Below are 24,702 nucleotides of genomic sequence, written 5' to 3'. Positions count from 1 at the left end.
AAAAAACCGATTTCGTAATTCTCTACGCTCTGTTGTATGATGAATTTGCTTATAATTTTGAAACCCTTTTGCAAGTAATATTTTATCCCGAAAAAGCTTTTAGGAAAAAATACATCTTTTTTGCATACACAAAAAAAGTTGCATTTTGGATGGTTAAAAATTTTGTTGTTTGAATATTACCTCTTTTTTGAGAAATTTTACCTAAACAATCTGTAAAAATGTGCACCTGATGAAAATTCACCAGAAACTGATGAAAATCCACCAGTTCCTGATGCAATAATACACATTTTTTTACATAAAAGGCATCATTCCCTGATGAATATCACCAAATATTTTTCGGTGTACTTACTAATTAACAAATCAATGTTATTCATGTTTCTCAAAAAGCTAAGATAACAATAAAATTCAAACAAACAAAATGTTTCAAAGAATGTGGGCCAGTGAATCAATACCGCAATAGCAGTTTATACAAATGTTGAAACCATGGCTCGTAAATTCAATTTTTAAACTCTTTTATTTTGTTACCACCCCCCCCACCCTCCACCCCTCGACTTTGGTCAGAGGCGAGGGACATAAACAACATGGAATTTTCATATTTTTTTAAATCAGTTTAAATAATAAACAAGTTTTTTTTAGAAATCTTGCTATCAACTCATATTACCAAAATTTTAGTTTAAGGCATATGTAGCAGTAGAGTGTAACAAAAATGACTTTTTGGCGGGCATTCAAGGGTTTGTTCCGGTGGGTACACTAAGCTTAAATCCTAAATATGAGCTTGATTGGACTTAACAGGAGCTGGCGCTCCGCCCTTCAATTTTAAATGGGATTTAACACGTAAAAAAGGTTTTTTTTTCAAAAATGTCACTTTTTGCGGCATTTTGGCCACTAAAGCGTTTATTTTCAATATCATTGGCGTGTAGGCCAGATCCTTGCGCATCTTTTGGTATATATAACATTGAAAGCCCTGGAGCTCGGTACAGACCTTCAAAGTTTGGCATTTTTTTTCGAAAAATTGGTCCCAGCAAAATCAAATGGCGTCTCGGGCGTCGCGAGGCACGACGCATATCTTTTTTGCCGGGGTCAATTTTTCGAAAAAATGCCGAACTTTGAAGGTCTGTACCTCCAGGGTGCTCCAAATTTCAATGTTATATATACCAAAAGATGCGCAAGGATCTGGCCTACATGCCAATGATGTTGAAAATAAACGCTTTAGTGGCCAAAATACTTCAAATAGTGACATTTTTGAAAAAAAATCTTTTTTACGGGTTAAATCCCATTTAAAATTGAAGGGCGGAGCGCCAGCTCCTGTTAAGTCCAATCAAGCTCATATTTTGGATTTGAGCTTAGTATGCCCACCGGAACAAACCCTTGAATGCCCGCTGAACGGCCCGAGCGGTTTAGGCTTTCAGGATTTTTGTGATATTTACTTGTAGAGTCAAAACAGATCAGTAAACTTCACTTATCTGTATATTACACTTTTTGAAGATTACATTTTTGCGGTAACACTTTCAACTTTTACGCGCACGATCACATCACTCAACTTTTTGTTGCTAATTTCATTAAGACCTTCGTCGAGCCAATTCTCTACGTTGAAGCCAGACTTGTCCTCCAGACCTCTTCGCCGAGCCATGCCAGACCCCGAACTCCTAAGTCCCGGGTGGACTCTTCTCAATCGGCTAAGTCGCGGCTGACTTCTCAAACGGTCCGTTTGCTAAAAGTGGTCCGTTTCGATGAGAAGCATCGATGAACCTCATGAATTAAATTATGCAGACCTCTGCAATTCTTCATGACTTTCCGTATGGTGCCGTGAGTACACCTCAAAATCGAAAGTCATGGGTTCGAACCATTATCGTGAAACTTTAAATTATGTTATTGGAATATCAAAATTATGTTCCTCAAACTTTCTCAAAAATGTAGGTTAATAATGAGAAGGTCGAATTCTCCATTGAACAAACATGCCAATGAATTTGGTTAAGCCACACCCTCAATTTCCCCTGTGTAATAACATCGCACATTCATAATTGAAAGCTTAACCATTTTTTTGATTGCCTAACAATTGGCGAAATTTAATAAAGGGCTTTTCAGGTGAGGATGACTCATGATCCACACCTGTACATAAGCTTAATTATTTGTCGCGCAACGCGAGTCGATGGGTAAAATCATTTTTGTTACATCCAAATGTAGCAGCAACATATCGGACGCTTCTCTATATAGGTTTAAATCTGCGTTGTGTCGTTCTTATTTAGCCACATAAATATATGCACTAAACGGCTAAACCCACCACCCCAGGTCAGTAATAAAAAAAATATTCTAAGCTCTAATAAATTCAACAGTGCATTTCTTGACTCATAGGGCCATCATGAAATGACACTTGATGTTTCAACCGTGCCTACAATCAAAGTGCCGTAATCTAATTAAACTGTAATTGTAAAGTTTACAGAGCATCAAACGAAGTTCGTCCAACCATTAACCATTTCTAGGCGTAAATATCCGTTCACTCACCAAAACATTCTCGAACAGAGAAAAGAGTGGAAAAATCCTGGTGTGGTCGCCTCTCAACAGCTCTCAAAAAGCCAAGCTCTCATCTGCTCTGCCCAGCATCTCTTCCGGAGTCTTTCAACCCACCACCTCTCCCAGCATCACCCTCACGTGAACATGCGCACGTGGTTGCCCTGGCGCTCTTCTCTTATGCTCTCTCTCTCTCTCAGCAGGAAAGTTACTTCCAGCATCCCAAAAAGCATCGAGCGAGAGCGTCCTTTTCCTGTATCGGGTACCAGTGTGTGCAGTCCGAACAAGGAGCAGCAGCTGAAGGTGTTGTTTTTCTCCACGAACTGACGTGACGTTTTTCCCGGATCCCGACCGCCCGCTCCTCTCCCCAACTCTGGCGAAGGAAAACGAAGTGACGACAGCGCCTCTATCGGAATTTCCCGGTTTTGCAACTCTCGGATGGTCGCGCGAGGAACGATGCTGTCGCGGAGATGGCTGTCGTAAATTATCGCTAGTTTTTATCGGGAATCAAGAGGAAAAATAGGCACAGCTCGGAACAAAAGTGACGGCAACGCTAATTTCATTAGAATAAAGTGAACGTAAGGAAGAGTAATGTGTCAGTGGCGTTGAAAGACCGGTGTTAAATTGCAACCCCAACAAGGAATCCTCATCTCTCGTTCAGTGGAAAATTTGGCACGATAGAAAAAAATGACAGCTCGTAGCTGTCGGATGACGGCCACGGCGGCGACGGCGTAGTGGCGCAAGGTGTGACAAGTCCCCCAAAGAAGAGCATCCCCCCCATCCCTGTCCCTTGTGTGCGTGCGTAACCACAAATGTTTACGAAAATGTCCCAACTCAATCTACCTCTAAGAACGCTAGTGTCGTGCTGCCTGCTATGGACGCTGTTCACACTGTGCGAGGCGAACCCAGACGCCAAGCGGCTGTACGACGATCTGCTGAGCAACTACAACCGACTGATACGCCCCGTCAGCAACAACACCGACACGGTGCTGGTGAAGCTGGGCCTGCGACTGTCACAGCTGATTGATTTGGTGAGTGGGTGGGGCGGGATGAGGAAGATTCCGGGATGAAATCTCTTGTTCATTGAACCCTGCCAAAATGTTCGGTCACACACGAACAGCTTAATCCGATCTAATGAATTGCATTGTTGTAACACTGATTACGCCCATTGTCCGAATTGGGATCGTGATGCCGATTCAAAACTCCAACAACTGATCACGGTGGTCAACATTCCTAATAAACATGTATCGTCACTATCATTATATTTTGTATGATTTATGAAAAAAGAAACATTCAGCAATTCCCCACGAAAACAGCATGGAAAAAAACAAAAGTGCTCGGATCGGGCTCAAAATTTTTCTGGGGGTTCCCTGGCCGAAATAATTAGACCCGTATTTTTTTGTTTGGCCATTAGGGTGACCTACGCCGTGTTAGGGTGGTCTGAAAAATGGCCTTTTTCGTCGATTTTCGCAAAAACCACATTTTTCGAAAAATCATAACTCCTCGCCATTTTAACCGATTTCAATTGTCTTACACGCAAATGAAAGGTGATAAGTTGGCCTTTCAAAAAAAATAATAAGAAGTTTCAAAAATCTAGCCTAACATATGAAAAGGGCGTATGAAACTTTAAAATGCCGTTTTGACGGTGTCTGGACCAAAGAGCCTATGTCTGAAAATATTTTTATCGGATTTTTCGGAAAATTTCACATAACATATCAAAAAATTGGTGATGTCGAACCGTACGTTTCCGAGATATGATTTTTTGAAAATAAAATCCGTGTTTTTTGACGCGCCGCGCGCAAAAACCAGAAAATGACGAAATTGGCAAAAAATCAACTTTTTTCACTAAAACTGCGATAACTTTAAAATTTCAGCAATGACCTATAGATGTTTGGGTACCAAAATTTTTGTAATTAAAAGACGCAACTAGGTAGATGATATGACCAGAAAGTGAAACATAATCGTTGCCTTCCGAGTTATGACGCTATGAGAAGGACTTATCAATTTATTTTATTTTTGATGACTATTTAAATGAATTTAGGACACTTTTAAGGCACATAAGCCATTATTGCGATTTATTCGGACATTTTGTAGTGGAATAGTCATACTTAAAGCCTATTGTATGGGTTATTGCCCAAATTTGCCCGAGGCTTAGATATACCGAGCTCGAAAACTAGCTAAATTATCACGAAATCTTGCTATACTTCATCACATATAGCTCCTATCAATTTGGCGTCTTCGACAAAGTTGTTTGTTTTGATATTACTGACAACTCCTCTGAACATTGTAATCGTCTAAAATCAAAATTCAACATAGTTTTAGTCAAAACACTGTTTTGTTAGCACTATGTTAGCACAAAAAACTGTGGTTGAAAAGTATCCTATCGCGATCTACCACGATCAATTTTTGACGCTAATGAATTATTTCAAGAAAATTTACCGCGGTGCATCAAAATCCGTTTAACAATACAACTCAACAACATAAAACAAGAAACATAAAAGTTCTAATCAACCGTCAAACGCTTGTTAATGAGCAGTGGTGAATTTTAAATCACCAGTGTGAGTTTCTGATCTTTCAAATTTACTGTTATTTTGTCGAATGACGGATATTGACAGAAATTTACGTCGTTTAAAGCTAGTGAAAAAATGTGCAAAAATGACTTTTTAAATCGCTAATAACTGTTCAGGTTTTGAAGCTTTGTATTTACTTCAAACTGCTGAAAAATATACTAGTAAAAAAATGATAAAAATATTAACTTGAACACCTTATAAAAATATTAACTTGAACAACCTTAATTTTCTTTTTAAGATTTCATGATAGTGATTTATCAAATTGCGGATGTTTAAAAAGAATAATTTGAGAATTTTAGGATATAAACGCTGAAAATGCTATCAAGATATCATTTTGATGAATTTCATGGTAAGATTGATTTGAAATTTAGATGGTCTTTTTAGGTTTGTTTAAAAAAAATGAAATGAATAATTTTCCATAGAAACATTATGTTTATACCGTCAGTGGGGGAGACATTGGGTCTGGGGGGTGAGGTTTGGTCAAAATATTTTTTTACGGATTTTACCATTTCTCAGGTTCTTCCGAATGAAACTGAATTTTGTGAATAGGGTTGTGTCTCGTTTCTTGAAAAAAATCCTGTCATTTTGGCAGCTGTCTGAAGTTGAGGTTCGTTTTTGGCCAAAAATTACCTCTTGAAAAATCTACTTTTTAATGAATTGCTCGAAAAGAACCCAAATGTTTGAAAATCTCTACTGTGACTCAATATTACCCCCTCTAAGACGTGAGATTGGGTCAATTTTGAAACGATAGGCATTTAAGGAAGAATTCATCAAATTCCACCATATTTTGGGTAAATGCTGGTAGACTATTTAAGAACAATTCTGCGTTAATTTTTTTTTCAATGCTGTTTAAATTGTTTTTTTTATTAATAAATTACGAGAAGAGCATCGTTTTTTGACCCATGGTAGTCACTTTTTTAATATTAAATAAGCCTTAAAAAGGCAAACTCATTATATACTGGAAGAATTAATACATTATTGGTTCAAGTTCCAGTAATGAAATAACTAGCTCAGATATAAATAAAATAACCCTGTGTTAATTGTACATATCGCCATAAAAAATCGACGAGAACGTAAAAAAAGCGGTTTGTTCCAAGAATGTATGGAAATGATGATTTTGACTACAATATCATATTGTTCGATACAATTTCTGGTAAACGATCCATTTAAATTCAAAGTGAACATTCGTCGGACCAATCGCAGCAGATCAAAGGTTTGTGGCTTCAATTGATCTCGCTGTAATTGAATTTTCAATGAAACAGAAAGCAGTGCATAACTCTTCAGCTGCGGCGCCAACAGGCCACTCGAGTCACCCAGCGTATTCCTTGCATTTGCAATCATCCCTCCAGCATAAAACGGCGCCATCACATGGGCCCGCAAAGTGACGTGTGTGTCTGATGTTATCGGGGTACCACTACCAGCACGACCCATTTTAAATTAAATATAAATCTGCTTTACGTTTTCCATCGCAGGATCACGGTATTTAAACAACGATAATATCCTGCCCGTGGCCAAACGGCGAACATACGTTATTCTGTGATCCTTTTACAGAATCTGTGAATGTGAAATGGAATGCATCAAACCGGCAGAACTGCACTTAGCCCAGTGCCACTTCTCGGTGCAGCACCATTACAGCTACCAGTGCATTTACTTTGGAGCTTTGCACAACTGTAGGGTTATTTGGGGCAATTCATCCAACGATTCTGTAATTTAGATTAGATTGTTTGTTACAGTTATAATAACACATTTGACGAAAAAAAAATACTTATTAAAATATTACTTGATATTTCGTTTGGTTCAATCTACCCTAACTATCCTTATGCTTGAAGAGAAAGCATATCGGTTTCACAAAAAGGACAAAATCCCCACCCGGGATCTTCCTCAACCCTCACACGACGATTCATTCATCTATGAATGCGTTCCACCTTCTGGTTCCACAATCACACGATACTGTCTGTTCCGTCTCTGCCTGGCCGTCTTGGTTGTCTTCGTGCAGTAAGCTGTACCACAATCCCCTTTCCCATAACCATCGTACAGATGAATGGATTTGATGGCATTGAAGTCGCCCAGGCCATCAGGAACACGCGGTGCACCTCAGTTCCACAATATAACCGCTCGGAAGCTGCGGGAAACCATCTAAATGGATTTTCATTTGTGAGAAACTATGGAAAACTTAATCTGTTTTAAAAAGAATGGATGAGAGTGGCGGCTTAGCCACTGCTCTCGTTTCATATCCAGATGGCCATCGAGGGAAAGAAATACAATTTTAAATCGGGCCAATACCGTACGTTTGAGTTGAGTCATATTTTTTTTCTAAATGTTTCAAATATAAAGATTTCAGAAATTAACTCGCTAAAAATCTTTAATACAGGCATTTATTAAATTATTCTCAGGAAGTCTCAATTTACTTTAAACACAATGCAACAATGAATTCAAACTTACCCCGATTCTATCAAATAACCGGAAGAAGTCCGCACATATTGGGCTTGCTTTTGGAAAGTATGTGGACGGATGGCGATTCTTATGTAGCAGTTCCAACGAAGTGGTCTTTGTATTGCTTTTTATATAAATATTTCCCAATGGGGTTTTAATGCTGAAAGTCTTCACTTTTAATTGCCTCCAGATAATGGAGCAAGTAGAGGATCATAATAATCCTCTTTTCACATGTGAGACAGCTGGACTTGGAACGAAGCTGTAAAAGATTAGTGAAACTAACAGTTTGGCTTTATTTTTATGTGTGTGCAATTACCCGGAAATATGGCCTTTCTTTCATTGCACAGTGGTCCATATCGCAAAATTAAGTGGAAAATGGATTTTCCGTAAAATGATGAAGTTTTGGAGCTTTGGTGTCTTCAGAAGAGTTGTTGCATATGGAAAGGGGCAACTTTGGGTTTGGTTGGAAATTAGGGTGGTTCACTATTAGGGTGGTTTTGAAAATCTAACTTTTCAGGAATATTTTTGGGAATTTTTTTGCCTTCTAGAAAGTTGTTGGCCTTGCCAATCCAAGCAACTTTGTCCAAGACACCAAAATTTTATCTCGTAATCTACGCCTTCTACGACCAAATTTATAGAAAGCATCTGAGCAAACCTTCAAAAATCAGTTTTTGAACGTGGCAATTCAAGGTAAAGTTTTAGAGAAAAGTTGTATTCGGGGCACTTTTATAGCTCTTAAAAACAAACATTTTTATTTTTTGTCAACTCAATTTGGACTTAAGGGTCAAAAGTTGCAGCGATTTTAAGGTAAAAAAGATGCAAATTTAAAACTTAAATATCTCGAAAAGGCGCAAGCCAAATTTTAAGCGCAAGGTTGCATTTGAAAGAGAAGATCCAGCACGACAATCGCTGAAAAATCACAGGGATGTTTTTCTTTGAACTCGAGATATCTTCATTTGAAAAAGTCTAATTTTCAAGGGAAAACCTTATGGGACCACCCTAACGAATTTCAAAAATTGTCCAAATATATGTTTTTTCCATGTAATTTTGCCCGCTGAATCTGAATCTGACCTCAGAATTGACCCAAAGTGTCAAAAAATTGGTTTTGGTCATATTTCTAGTTTAAAGGATAATTTTACATGAAAACCCAAAATATGACCAAAAATCGATTTTCGGTATATTAGAAAGGTATAGGTTTTACATTAAGCCAGGACGTCATTTCCATCTTCGTAAATATGTCGATTCAGCATGAATTTTAATCCGAAAAATCGCTAAAAAATCACACTGCATCGTTTTTCGACGCTTCGTCGCCAAGTCGACAAGTTGTCAAGTTGAGCTTCGAATACTGGCGCGAGAATGCTGGCGCATATATTTGCTGGCTCGACTTATACTCGTTTGTAGTAGCTTGTCTACCGATGTTTCCTTCAATATGTAAGATATCGTAGCTTTTCGGTTTCTTTTGCCCTGTTTGTTTTTGCATAACTGTCCAATGTTTATTTAAAAACTTTTGTGACATTGGACATAATCCGGCTACAATCTATTTGTTTTCCGTGTGCTCCGAAAATCGTGATTGAGTGTGTAGTGGTGCGGTTGTAAAAATAGCTATCTCTGACTCTGTCACATTCGTAGAAGCTGAATGGCTATCTTCCCTGCACCGTGCGGCACACGCGGTTCACATATACCTCGGTTTTTCTTTGCGCCTACCGCGGTGTGCGTTGTCACTGGCGCATGTGAAGCTTGCTATGCTCGCGTTTGTCATAAACGCTTGTTTGATTAAGAATATGTACGATTAAAAATATTCTTGTGGTAAAAATGGCGTTTTTTGTTTCTTTTGGAAATCATATCATTTATAATACTTTGCTTTCATCATAAGACTTTCTTCTTCTTCTAAACAATGTCAATGTTATAAATTGAAAGAAGTTCTACCATCGTTATATTCTTTAGTAAGAAAGGCTCTATCTCACCCCAGGTGGGATTAAATCGGGTTTTTTCTAGAAAAAACGCAATTTTCACCAAAAGAAAAGCATGAATCTATTTATATATTCGTGAAACATACGTAAACTACATGATCGTTGCATATTCATATTCTTAATCGGACATATTCTTAATCAGGAAGGTGAAACACAACTTTCTACGTATAAATCTCCCATGGGTGTTATCGATTTATAATATTTTACTTCCGCCATACCGTGCGGTTCTTTAATTTTTTCATATTTCTTGTCACCTTAATGACCCATTGATAAAAAATTTTAGCAAACAAATAATAATTGAAAAAATCTTATCAAACTGAAACTACACCCACAATTCAGAGTCGAGAGAATCTTTCTCTCAAAATTTATTGAGGGCTCAGTGCCAAAATCGAAAGAATAATGCTACCATACCATCACACCATCAAAACAAATGTGTTAAACAATAAATCTTCAACAAGTGTCATACATCGACGTCTGACCACTCCTTGGCCACCAAGCTGTGGTGGCCGAAGCAGTTAAGTCATTGGGTTAGTTTGTCAAAGGTCTGAGGTTCGATTCCCGTAGTCGACACTTTTCGTTTTTGTTTTTTTTTTTTTGCAAATGATCCTCGTGGGAATAATTCTCTTGCCCATCTCGAGCTGTGTTCTCTGTGTCCGTAAATGTTACCACTATTCTCTCGGCACGGGGCCATTATTCTCTCGGACAAGCGCTGCCCAGTTTTGGGTGTACCTATCACTTCAAGCCTCTGCATAGCAAAAATGAGTCTTGAAACCAAGTCATGTTTACTCAGATAAATAAACTAATCCCCCAATTCATTTCCCATCTTTCAGAATTTGAAGGATCAAATCCTCACGACAAACATCTGGTTAGAGCACGTAAGTATCCCGGGAAGACCACCCACAAATTCGTTTGTTTACGCTGTCGAAGCTGACGAAATTGACGGACGCCGACGGACGTGACAGGCCGCATGATAAACATGTTTGTCATGATTACTCGACAAAACAACACCGGAAATCCTTTGGTTGACTTTGTTTACCATCCACAATCGTACCCTACACTATCCCTGTTCTAAGAACCAACACACACTTCGTTTGCATAAAAATCAAACCAAGCCTGCACTAGTAGGAGTGTAAGGGGAGAGGAAATTATGTCATGTTTGTGCTTCGTGTGAACTCCACCCTCCTCCTATATTTTAGGTTTTTCCTGGTTTTAGCGTGAAACAGCGCGCACCAAACATTTGTTCTATCTTCTTAGTTTACCTAGTAATTCTAACGAGTGATGTGGGGTAAAAAGATTGAAATGATTTACAAACACCTTTCAATGAGCAAGACGAGTTCATTGAGTACAATTCTGACTTCATTTAACATTTTAACCTATTAACAAGTGACCACTTTACCCTGATTCCCTACTGTAACATCCGTGGGGCCTAAGGACAAGACCAGCAAACTGCCACGAGACCGCACCACTCGGTCCCAGTGTGTGAACATTCCTAAGCCCGAGAACATTTTTCCACCTTTTCAGCATTCCATCCCTTATTTCCCAACCCCATTTTCCCAACCAGCATTTTTCCCCCCAAAGAACAAAAAGAACAGACCACCACGCGACCGTTGGACATTTTCAGTAATACGTACTCACGTGGCCCTTTCTCCTCTCACTCACACTCACACATACATACATTCTGTTGGATCCTTTTTTCGCAGGAGTGGCAAGATCATAAATTTAAATGGGATCCTGCAGAGTACGGCGGTGTGACGGAGCTGTACGTGCCATCCGAACACATCTGGCTGCCGGATATCGTACTTTACAACAAGTGAGTATCATGTGATGCGATAATCTAATTTCATTTAGTTCGTGTTTGTGTGGGTGAATGTTTTTCCTAGAGTCGGAAAACCATCGAACGTCCTCGTGCACTACTCTTGTCGGGGTTTTCTTTTATTTGGTGGTCGTGCTACTAACTTTGACTCACCTCAAGTTACTGAACTTATTCGTTCAACCAAATAAAAAAAAAAGTATCCAACAAACACTGAAATATTTTTTTTTATTTTTTTTCCAAAAAACCCAATTACTAAATAAGGAAAGGAGCCAAAATTCCTAGAATTAAGGAATTTGGTACTTTTTTTTATTTCAGTAAAGGTACCTCTACCCTACCCAAGCGTTCCTATGTGTTCAATCAAACACGTGTGGATTGCACGAACTCCGGATGCTACCGAGCAGAGATTAGTGAAAATACAAAAGTGCCCCGGGAGTGGGGGGAGAACTTTGATGGCTGTCAGGTAATCAACTGTCAATGGTGAAAGCTTGCATCGTTTCAATCTGAGCTCTTTTGATTATTTTATATGCAATGTTTGCAAAAATCCGCATGTTTTAAAGATACAACTTTTGATAGTGCCGGTTTGCTTCAACGGAAAAAATCTTTAAAAATTTATTTAAAAAAAATGTGGAATTCAGACCGGTTACAAATTTTTTGGCCTCAAAGGTTGAATTTACATTTTCAATCAAATAAATACACTGAAACCCCGATTATCGCATTTCAGTTTAGAGACAGTTCGTCACTTTTAAGTTTGACTTTGACCAACCAGCAAGGTACAAACAAAAAAAGGTCAAACGAAAAAGTGACCAACGACTGGAGGTTGAGTGTACTAAGTAGAAGAAATACGCAGCAAAAAAGTATAGGTAATCGCTTAAATTTTCAAGTTATCGCAGTTTTAGTGAAACATTGTTGCTTTTTTTCTCATTTTTGTAATTTTCCCATTTGAGCAGTTCTCTCAAATTTCGGTCATTCGATTTTTTTTTGTATTTTTTAATCCGACTGAAACTTTTTTGGTGCCTTCGGTATGCCCAAAGAAGCCATTTTGCGTCATTAGTTTGTCCATATAATTTTCCATACAAATTCGGCAGCTGTCCATACAAATTGATGTATGAAAATTCAAAAATCTGTATCTTTTGAAGGATTTTTTTGATCGATTTGGTGTCTTGGGCAAAGTTGTAGGTATGGATACGGACTACACTGGAAAAAAAATGATACACGGTAAAATTTTGTTTGGTGATTTTTTATTTAAAGTGACGTTCTGTTTTTGGAACGAAAAGCAATGGCTCCTGCGCGATGGGTTCAGTTCGTTTTGAAGAAAGAGAACGAACGCAGAACGGGTTCCGTCCAAATTGCATGACTGGTTGGCAGTGTTCATCGTTTGAATGGGAATTAAATCCACAAAGGAGAATGGGCAAATTTGTATGGGAGCTGGTCCAAGGATGTACACGAATGGGAGAAAGGTTATTCGAAAGATCTAGCCGAGACATGAAAAAAAGTCTACTAGACGAACTCTCTAAACCCCGGGGTTCAAAAGTTACAAGTTGTTGAAGTTTGAGTATTTTGGGTTAAAACGTACAAAAAATCGTATTTTTGCTATTGCTAAAATCACTCATAAAATCCTTATTTTATTATGGATTTCGATCATCTTGACTTCATTCGACGCGTATCAGCAAAAAACTATTAGTTCTGATATGTTTTAGCATGATTGATACATGACTTCTCTTGTCTTTATCCGTTTTTGCAAGAGGCTTACCATAGAAACAAGACGAAACTTGAAGATTTTGAAAACGGGTCCTACCCAGAGTGCTTCAGTGAGTATGGAAGGCTACAGCGCAATGTTGTAACAACTTATTGGGATGTTCTAAGTCATCCGAGAACTCCTTGGAGTTAAGACCGGTGGGTCTACCGCCGTAACAAGCAAGAGGTCAGTGATTTTTTTACCACTATTCATAACCACATAGCTTTAGTGAGTATGGTAGACTACTTAGTTAATATTTTGAAATGTCCTGGGTCATCCTAGGACTCACTGAAGTTAAGAGCTGTGGGTCTACCACCGTGACAATCAAGATTTCTACCTGTTTTGACCACTGATCATACCCGCATAGCTTCAGTCAGTATGGTATACTGCTTTTTTACTGTGTTGGGATGTCTTGGGTCATCCCAGAACTCACTGGAGTTAACAGCCACATATTATAACTCCAGGGAGTCCTTTGGTGATCCAAGACAGCCCAAGTCATTTACAAAGTAGTCAAACCTACTCTGAAGCTATGCGGGTATGATCCGTGGGCAATACCGGTCGACATCTTGCTAGTTACGGTAGTAGACCCACAGGGCTTAACTACAGTGAGTCCTAGGATGATCCTGGACATTCCAAAATAGTCTACCATACTCACTGAAGCTATGCGGTTATAATCAGTGATAAAAAAATCACTGACCATGTGTTTGTTACAGAGGCAGACCCACCGGTCTTAACTCCAAGGAGTTCATGGACGACCCAAAACATCTCAATAAGTTGTCACAACAATGCACTTTAGCCTTCCATACTCACTGAAGCAGTCTGGGTAGGATCTGTTTTCAAAATCTTCAAGTTTCGGCTTGTTTCTATGGTAAGCCTCTTGGCAAAACGTTTCAAACGGATAAAGACAAGAGAAGCCATGTTTCAATCATGCTAAAAGATATCAGAACTAAGGATTTTATGAGCAATAGCAAAAATACGATTTTATGTACGTTTTAACCCAAAATACTCAAACTTCAACAACTTGTAACTTTTGAACCCCGGGGTTTAGAGAGTTCGTCTAGTAGACTTTTTTTCATGTCTCGGCGAGATCTTTCGAATAACGTTTCTCCCATTCGTGTACATCCTTGGACCAAATCTGCCCATTCTCCTTTTGGAGAAAGTCACTTTATATTTTACGAAATTGGGTAATACAATGGGTATATCTCTGGTTATATTGAACCAAAATTGATATTTTATGGAAATTGTTCAGAAAACTGTTCTCTACAATGTGATTGATTCGAAAATGTTTTAAAATATTTTAGTGTTGTATGGCAGAGGATTGCAAAAATAATGTTGGGAACCTTTTGGGTAATAAAAAGCTTTTAAATGAAATACTCTAAGTTTAGCAATGGTTTAAGCTCGAATTTGTATCCGGGCAATCTGTTGCTGTATATTATGACAAATTGTACAAAGAAAAGATTTTTATTTGGTCGTTTTGAGGTTTCCAGCTCGGATGTTGGGGTTATTTCAAAGAAAGCTAGAAATCTTGTAAATTTGGGTTGAAAACTTTCGATTTGAGGTCAAATATGTAATTCAGAGTCTCTTGAGGCACATTAATAAGAAATATGATGGATATGAACATAAACCCATCGACTTTCAGCGACTTTTCTAAAGAAAAATTCTTCAAAATCAAAAAAAATCTTCAAAAAAAAAAGTTGCTCTAGACCCCCGACGAAATATTTCGCCGGACCCCGCAAAATTTCGGGAAAGAGCCCTTCTTGCATGGTGCCAAATATCAGACCTGCCGAATTTTTTATCTTAATGTTCTCAGAAAAATACACCGTGATATTAAAGACATGTTTAAGGAACTCTAAACTAATGTTTTGATGAAAAACAACAAAAAATGTCGTAATTTCATCGAGATAAAATCAAATTTTACCGATAGAAAATTTAAAAAAAAACTATCCGACAAGCTCCAGGTTGAATTAGTAAAGTTCATTTAAGTTTGATAAAAAAAAAACTTCTGGCAAAACAACAACTTCAACATTTTGCAATTCGAAAACACATTGCACGTTAAAAAAAACCATTGCAACAGAAATAAATAATTTCAGAGCTCAATTGAGATTCAAACCATGTATTTGACCTCCCCTTACATTCGGAGGCAAATCACTTAACCTTCACATTAAAATCAATGAACTTTGTGAACAAATAGCTCATACGACCATTAGCCATCTTTCAGTTATGATGGTACAAAATGGCCCTCTAGGCTGTGGTTTCTTTTAAAATGAAAAACAAATCAAGAATAACATTCTAAAAAGGTTTTTAACACTAAAAAACAATTATACGTGATTTGTTTACTGAATTACAAAATAGTCACCATTATCTAATGACTCCTTTACGCCACATTTAAAAGTTTGTCTCGATGGGCGAAAAAAATATTGAGCTTGCGTTACATCAAAGCCCCCTATCCCATTTCCCGACCTCGGCAGCAGGCTCGGCGCGAGGGAAATTGAAGCATAAATAAAGTTAAATGAAAGAAAAACCATTTCCGACATTTTCCGCTTTTTAGCGGGCCCAAGTGAAAGGGCGGCGTCGCACCAGCCATGGCCGGGCCTCCCGCGAACCCCGCTTCCGAGGGAAAACTTTGCCCATTTCCGTGCTCACCGCCCAAGTCGGTTTGGGGGGGGGGGTGGCGGTTCGCTCGATGCATTTTCGCTCAGCTATCAAAGGGGGAGGAAAACGCGGCGCACAAAGTGAAAAAGCTTGCGGCAAAAAATATGGGTTTTTTTTGCTACACTCCAATACCACACAAAACAGCGATAGAAAAATTCCAAGGGGAGAAGTGTAATTGCTGGTTTAAATAAATAAAGTTAAAAAAAAAAATCAAAATTCCAGCCTGATTCAAGAAAAAAATAATTTATTCATCTTTTTTAGCATCTAAACATTACCAACTTTAGGTCTAGTTTATATCACTCTACCTTAAAACTGTGTGAGTATCCGGCTCGATGGCTAAACTAAACAAAAAACGGAAGTCCTCCCACCCTCCACCAACTACGCCGTGGTAACGGAGGAGGAAGCAGGTGGAGTGGCTCTTATTGTAATTTAATTAGGTTGCCGTTTTTTAACAAAGTTTTCCATTCTTTGGCAACTTTTTTTGTCATTAATGACGCTGACGTTTTTTTGGTCCTATCGTGAACGCAGCATGTATTTGGTTCCGAGAGACTCTTGTGCTCTTGGATCCGGGAGTAACTTTAGAAGAAGAAAAAACGATTCATTTTAAAACGTTGACGAAAAACGAAAAGTAATGTTGACTTTTCATGCCAGCTAATAGCTAATCCAACAGTCGGTGTATTAATTTTCATCCTGACGAAAGTATATTCAAATTATTTACAAAGTTCTCGGTAGTATTGATAAGGCTGGACAAAAGTTAACCTAACGATTGTTCTACAAATTTCCCAATGGCTACGTGGCTCGGTCTTGTTAGAGTTGGCTCTCACAAATTGAGCATGAGCATGAGCATGAGAGACCACCCATGGTTGTCCTTCTCCGTTGCTGAACAGGACCGTAATATCCCATCAGCACAACCGGTCACACGCTTCAACGATCAAATGATGTTTCCCTTATCAACAGCATGCATGAATGCGCTGAAAAGATAAAACATCACGATTATCAAAACTAGAGTCGGTGCGAACAGGAAACAGTCGTTGGCCACCAACGGCGCCCGCCATGTCAGTTTGTAGATCTCGAGGGGATGGGACGGGAATGTTAGTTAGCACAGGCTGCTACCAAGGGTGGGTTCTATACGATATCCACACCCCCGCGTGTGCGGAAAAACTACTTCTACTTGGGATTTTGTTAGTGGGGAAGGGTAATGGCCAGGATTCATCATAGAGGATGATGATGTGGCCCAATAATCAATGAATTTCGTTAAATAATGTGATGTATTATGTATTCTCAAGGCAAACAATGCGGATGAGACCATTCCCGGTTATTAGGTGTTGAGTTTAGCATAAATGATTCAATCTTAGGCAGCCGACTGTGGAAAGATAGAATCAAAATTATGTGTGTTTAAAAGGTGAAATATTAAACTCAGCGTTACATGTTTACGTAGAGTTGACCTGAGACTATTTATACTTTTAAATTATTATAATATGAGCGACCAATAAATGACTGATGAGTTATGATGTAATCTGAAGGACTTGAACAATCGCGTTGAAACAATATTTGTCGCCGCGATTCGCGGGAAACGAATAGTCGAATTGAATGATAATTTATATTTGGCTAACGCAATTTAAAACGAATCTTCCCGAGAAACAATTACAAATAATAAAACAAAGAAACCCGGCTGTGATGTGTATCAAATACACGACTAACGAGAAAAACACACTGACGACGATCGACAAAACCGGAACGCGAAAAAAAAATGCGTCCCGATGGACAGGCACCGCGAAACGGACTGGCTCAGCTCTGCTGTCATCGTGACAACCAGAGCTAGCCGCACCTTCACACACGCATGCACTCACCCGAAATACACACCGACGACGATCGACGAAACCGGAACGCGAAAAAAAATGCGTCCCGACGGACAGGCACCGCGAAACGAACTGGCTCAGCTCTGCTGTCATCGTGACAACCAGAGCTAGCCGCACCTTCACACACACGCATGCACTCACCCGAAATACACACCGACGACGATCGACGAAACCGGAACGCGAAAAAAAATGCGTCCCGACGGACAGGCACCGCGAAACGAACTCTGTTAGAGTTGGCTCTCACAAATTTAAAGCTAAGTGAAAAATACAATTAATTCTGCAAACTAAAGCTGATTTTGAGCAGAAATTCTAAAACACAGCATTAATACATGTCCAATGAAATCAAACTCATAAATTGTTCAGCCACAACGCCCCGGCCCAATTGATGTGGTCCCAAACGATGCAATTAGATTATGTCTCCTATGTAGCCTATCTGAATTCATTAGCATTTGATTTAAAGCAGCATTTTACTAACCAAGCTAGTAGCTTAATTGCATCAGTACTGTGCTAGCTTTTGATTACCAGCTAAACGGTAGAACTTGATTTGAAGGATAACAAAATAGAGTTGTTGTGAATGATTCTAGGCTGATGCATATTGCGTTCTGAAATAATTTCTAGAAACAGAAAACTTCAAAATTACTTTTGTTCTATGAAAAATTTTCAATTTTCTACATTTATTTTGCCTAGTTTTTTTTATTTTCAACAAAATTTTAGTCGCATTCGAATCCTCGAGTAAAAGGTATTGTCTCTGGTAGAGTAAGTCGCAGAAAGTCACAGCTTCAAAAATCAGAACAGCACGGCACCAGATTACAAACTGTTTGATTTTCCACTTCCATGAGCTCACGTTTTAGTGCCAACCACAAAGCGATGAAACATCACACCAAATGTCAGAGCGACGGCGGCGCTCCGACTAGATTCCGGTTCCGCGGATATCAGGCGTGAAAGTTGAAATTCAATTAATCCTCCAGATTGCACCGACCACAATTTACAGACAGCCGGATCCGCTCGGAGGCCAAATTCAATTATAGTTTCGAAACACATTCGGTTGCAGCATCAACCGGCACGGAGTTCCATCCGCACGGGACGAACAACTTTGACACCGGTTCCGGCAATCAGGCCGGAAATCCAGACCAGACCACATTTCTACCTTCATTAGGGGTGCGGCCAAGTTTACGCTCATCGATTCGGCGTCTTTACTTCACGCACGTATTGCTAAAAATTAGAAATGCTACCTCCGGATTTCGCCACTCCCAGCGCGTTACACCACTCAAGGACCATCATCCCCGTTCCCCCGGAAATCCCGGGGCCCAGGAACGTGGAGTAATGTGGGTGAATTGTGCCCGGAACGTGACTGCTACTGCCTCTCGAAAGCTCTGCCAGGCACCACCGAAAAGTCTATATATGGGAAACTTTTATTGCAATTTACTGTCAGCAGGTGCGTGTTATTGGCTTTGGTGCCACTTGGAGGCTTCACTTCCAGGAAACCTGGCGACGGGAAGTTTACTGGTTTTTACACTTGGGAACTGGGAGGAAAACATTCAACAGTTGAATTACTTCCACATTTTTTGCATTCATTTTTATTGAGCCTCAAACAGAAAAAACATCTCGGTGGCAACACTGCAATGCTCAAATGAACCAACCTGATTGCGTTACATTTAACGACTTTCTAAATGAAAGGAATTATCGAAAGATAAAACCTTAACATAGTAAATAATTGTAGCCCAGAGGTAACGATTATATCCTCGTTTGCAAATGATCGGGAGATCAACTCCCGACTCGGACCAACAAAACAAGAAATTTACTTCTGGACTTCTTAGGAAAGTCGACAAATGAATTTAAAAGTAAAATGAAGTCACTGATTTTTTTTATTTGACCCGGTTCTCTTCCTGTAGATCTGTTCTGAGCATGAACATAAGTTTAAAATTTACTGCCTTGAATTTAATTCACTCATATAACCGAAATATTTTATTACATGGTTTTATTTTCTATTTGATTTTTATGAATACTTCAAATATGTCCCTATATCCTAGCTGCCAATCATTATTGCAACAATCTGACATTGATTTTTTTTTCAGATAATCATATGCAAAAATATTGTTTTTAAAGATTGAGTTACTCTATCAAAGTTCACGGGTTCGTTTCCCGTAAGCAACACTTATCGTTTCTGTTTTGATAAATGATTTTTTTTGGGGAAATGAACTCGAGGGCCTAATTCTCTCGTCCATTTCGAGCTGTGTTTTCTGTGACCTTAGTTGGTACCACCAGCGTTGGAAGAATGTTCATCAAAAGAAATTCATTTGACGCTCAACAAGAGATCTCGCGCACGATAGATCGGTAAAATGAAACCGAAAAAAATCATCATCTGGATTATTCGGTAGAACACCGTTTTCACTACTACACTTGCAGTTGTAACGTAACACGTCGAAAAATGGCTTGTCACTTCACGTCAATGAACAGTGTATGTAAAAAAAGAAAATAATTAATTTAAGTGGTGATAACAATACAAATCACAAAAAATCTACAGCAAATTGATTTTTTCGAAAAGTTCGGGAGCGATTGAATACTAAGAATGTTTGACAGTTCGCAGCTTAAATTGTCTTTTACTTACCTTCTATATTTTCCTGAAACATTCAGAAGTAATAAGGATTCATCTTTTGAGTGGATTTTATAAATTTTCTATGATATGACTTTTGTAACCCCTTAATCGGATTGAGGGCTTGTTTCAACGACTGTTGGCCACATTGAGTATGTTTAAAATCATATATTTTGTGAAAAATTGTGCACCACAATCCCATTTTACTATGAATGCGCGGCCACCTCCGCAATAACCACCCGTGTCGTCCCCGGACCACAATAGATGTGTTTTTGTGTAAAGCGCGCACAAAATATCGAAAACGCGTTCTTTTATTAATTTATACAATTATGCTCGTAAATTCATATTTGACATATTTTCGTGCCTGGCCACACATACATTGCCTGCTGGCCAAAATCCAAACGTGCCTCACCGTAACCCCAACAGACAACACGACCGTATGGGTGTTTGTGAATGTGTGTGTGAATGCGATAGGGTGCAAAATTGTTTACACAAAGGATTGTCCCCCTTTTCCGATAAGCGATTACAGCTTCCGGAACGTCCTCGATAATCGTTGTTATTTAATTCTTATTTTATTTATGGTGCCAGTGCAAAAACCATACACAAACAATATACTTCACCAGTGCATAACAACCATTCCTCTCACCCACCCTTGGACCCACTACACCCACTCACAAAATGTGTTCCTCAATATGTGTGAACATTTGCACGACAATTCCCACATGCTTTGCCATTTAGTATAGCGCTTGATGCAGCTTTTTCTACAGGGTGAAGTAGCAAATTTTGTTAGCTTTTTTTTCAACAAGTTGAGTTTTTTGTTTTTCAGCATTCATACGACGAGTGCTGAAAAAAATGAGTTTTGCAACGAGTTTGGCCTTCATGTGTTAGGCCAACGCATAAACCAAAACAGTGTCAAAATGATACTTTTCAAAACAAGTGCTGAAAAGTTGATCCATTTAAAAAAAATCAAAACCACACGGAGAAAAAAGAATTCCTAAATTCGTGAAGAAGCGTTCATGAAAATGGGAACCTGAACAAAGTGTTCAAATCCCATGGTACGATTTTGAAAAACGTACCATGAAATTTGAACACTTTGTTCGTGGTTCCCATTTTCATGAACGCTTGTTCACGATTTTGGGAACTCTTTTTTCTCCGTGCAAATGGCAAAACAGTTTTACAATTTCATCGATAATAAACTTTAGTAATACAAAATGCCTCATTTACCGATTCTACCCTATGATACACCCAAACAAGCATAAAAGTATGTCACCAAAGATCCCCTTTACCCCCCTGATGCAGCATTTGTCCCCTCGTAACGAGTGGCCCCCACGCTGAACTCAATTGGTTTTTATAGCACGTGTTTTTCACATCGTTGGTTCGGTCGGCATCGGCCAAAACCATCAGACAAGAGTAGCGTTGATGCCGTCCAAAGATAAAATAATCACCCATCGAACAAATGGATTATATCGATGAAAGATACTCCACACAGCAGTGCCGACTGCTGAGTAGAAGCATTTTTTGATAACGATGCGATTTTCCTTTTTTTTTTCTCTTTTTTGCTGCCCTCTTTCAAATCCGTTTCCTGCAGCGCCGACGGAGAGTACGTGGTGACGACCTTGACCAAGGCCATCCTCCACTACACCGGCAAGGTCATCTGGACGCCGCCGGCGATCTTCAAGTCCTCGTGCGAGATCGACGTCCGCTACTTCCCGTTCGACCAGCAGACGTGCTTCATGAAGTTCGGCTCCTGGACGTACGACGGCAATCAGGTAGGTTACACTAGTTAGCAACATTGAATCGAAAATATAAAAACAACTATTAAGCAAATACACCCACAAGGATGAAGTACAGCAGAAACTGTCATCCTGATCTTGCTACATTGAATGATAGTTTTGTCAATCTTTTGACAGTAATTCTGCTGTGGCTTAACATTTTGTGTCAATGCATACATCAATAAAATAACAGTTGTTTTAAATAAATAATTTGGATGGCAGCTCAATCATATTTGTTTTGGTAAAGTTACGAAACATCGAAAAACTTTGAATGAACTTCGTTTCGAATGCTATCTCATTCGTGGAATTCCCACAGTTTACCACCCTCTTGTCAGCATATTTCTGGCCATAATTCATGATTATTTATTATGCTGTTGTGCGTTTCCTATCAAAAGCATTTTTACGCAACAAACAGCAACTTATCATCCGCTCTCCAGTTGACACCGTCTTATTTGTATTTTTCGGCTACATCTGGCCATCTCAGCTCCCACCCCCCCAGGTTCTGCGAAGAAAATCTCCCAGAGGAGAAGGAGCAGACCGGCAATGGTTTTGCAGTTTAATGAAGTTCGTGTTCGTGGCAGTGAGTTTTCCCTTGTTTTTGCCCCACAGCTCGCGCCCGGATGAAAACTTGACGCCCAGTAATTGGCAAACATTTTTTACTCTGACATTGCTTATTAATTTTGCGCCTTTCCGGGACGAAACGAAACGAACCGGACCCCGGACAACTGCGTCAGTCTGTCGTGGTTTGGCATTACATTATTCCATTATTTATTCGTGTAAAAGAGACTCGACTATGGCTTGGCTAACCGTTGGACACGCGATAGCCCAAAGGCGATGGCGCAAGCTGATTTATTTCCTCGTGAATGGCAGCTTTCAACAACGGCGATGTGGTCGGTGATGCACAACAACAAATGCTCCCCGCCAACGTCCGTGATGGAATCTAATTTTTCAGCTATGGAAAAAACTGAAGTTTCTGAGTGACGTGAAAATGGGATTAATTTAAATTTTGAACGCGCGCTATGAAGAAACAATGTTGCAAATATAGGATGAAATTCACAAAAAAAAATTGTTTCCGAAACCATTTTTTTCAGATTTCCAATATTCTTTGAAATTAACCAAACAAAAACGAAAAAGTATACCAAGAAGACCAAAAAAACAAAATTTAAAATACTTTCTCCAGAATTCCTATTTCATCCCACCATACCCTTCACAGAAAAAAATGATAATATACATCAGGAAATGTGATTTGTGTAAAAAAATGTTACATGGGTAATTCTCCGCCAACTCACACAGCAGTTGCCCCGACCCCTCTTCGATTTGCGTGAAACTTTGTCCTAAGGGGTAACTTTTGTCCCTGATCACGAATCCGAGGTCCGTTTTTTGATATCTCGTGACGGAGGGGCGGTACGACCCCTTCCATTTTTGAACATGCGAAAAAAGAGGTGTTTTTCAATAATTTGCAGCCTGAAACGGTGATGAGATAGAAATTTGGTGTCAAAGGGACTTTTATGTAAAATTAGACGCCCGATTTGATGGCGTACTCAGAATTCCGAAAAAACGTATTTTTCATCGAAAAAAACACTAAAAAAGTTTTAAAAATTCTCCCATTTTCCGTTACTTGACTGTAAAAAAATTTGGAACATGTCATTTTATGGGAAATTTAATGTACTTTTCAAATCTACATTGACCCAGAAGGGTCATTTTTTCATTTAGAACAAAAATTTTCATTTTAAAATTTCGTGTTTTTTCTAACTTTGCAGGGTTATTTTTTAGAGTGTAACAATGTTCTACAAAAATGTAGAGCAGACAATTACAAAAATTTTGATATATAGACTAGGGTGGGTACGTTTTTCAAAAAGTTCTCGGATCAAGTGTTAGTATGGTTCCCCTTGTAGGGCATGCCCATAGGGACTTTCATGCCAAATATCAGCTCATTTGGTTGTAAACTGGCTGCGCGCATCAGGGTTAAAGTTTACATGGAAATTACTATGGGAAATTGGAACTTTTTGTTCAAGCGCTCCTACAGGTCTGGGAAAATCACGCGCCAACTTCTGGTATGGTCAGGCCTATGGGGAATGGTCTGGAGAACACTTTTCCCGAAGAGAGCATATGGATTCGTTGTCCCTAGACCTGGCGCATCGGTAAAACATCCGATGTCTCCGGAATCAACGGTTTTCCCTCAAAAAGCATCAAATTTTCCTTAGCATGCTATGAAAGCTTGATGAACACCGCGACGCCATACGCCAGGCAGCTACCACGTGGGTGAGAAACGGCTGGAGTATTTAATTGCAAACCTTCTTTTAACTAGAAAATGATCATTTCGAGTAATCCTGATATTATTTAGTCGAATTCAGAATCTTTGCATAGCAAATTTGTATTTTTTTTGCAAATATTTCAACCACAAGGTAGCTGCCTGGCGTATGGCGTCGCGGTGTTCATCAAGCTTTCATAGCATGCTAAGGAAAATTTGATGCTTTTTAAGGGAAAACCGTTGATTCCGGAGACATCGGATGTTTTGCCGATGCGCCAGGTCTAGGGACAACGAATCCATATGCTCTCTTCAGGAAAAGTGTTCTCCAGACCATTCCCCATAGGCCTGACCATACCAGAAGTTGGCGCGTAATTTCCCCAGACCTGTAGGAGCGTTTGAACAAAAAGTTCCAATTTCCCATAGTAATTTCCATGTAAACTTTAACCCTGATGCGCGCAGCCAGTTTACAACCAAATGAGCTGATATTTGGCATGAAAGTCCCTATGGGCATGCCCTACAAGGGGAACCATACTAAAAATTGATCCG

The 24,702-nt window shown here is 39.2% G+C and overlaps 1 protein-coding gene across 1 annotated transcript in view; it reads left to right on the top strand.

Moving 5' to 3' along the window:
• Positions 1-2,772: 2,772 nt before the first annotated feature.
• The window catches only part of LOC120425925 (acetylcholine receptor subunit alpha-like 2), a 67,394-nt gene continuing 45,464 nt past the window's right edge, over positions 2,773-24,702 (top strand). The window contains exons 1-4 of the mRNA XM_039590545.2: positions 2,773-3,539; positions 10,312-10,356; positions 11,182-11,291; positions 21,722-21,902. Coding sequence (XP_039446479.1) covers positions 3,321-3,539; positions 10,312-10,356; positions 11,182-11,291; positions 21,722-21,902 — 555 coding nt within the window. The 5' untranslated portion in view covers positions 2,773-3,320. The remainder of the gene's footprint in view (positions 3,540-10,311; positions 10,357-11,181; positions 11,292-21,721; positions 21,903-24,702) is intronic.

The sequence above is a fragment of the Culex pipiens genome, chromosome 3, assembly GCF_016801865.2.
Source record: "Culex pipiens pallens isolate TS chromosome 3, TS_CPP_V2, whole genome shotgun sequence".
Taxonomy (NCBI): Eukaryota; Metazoa; Arthropoda; class Insecta; order Diptera; family Culicidae; genus Culex; species Culex pipiens.
Note: the sequence above shows the minus strand (reverse complement) of the source record. Positions and strands in the feature narration are given on the sequence as shown.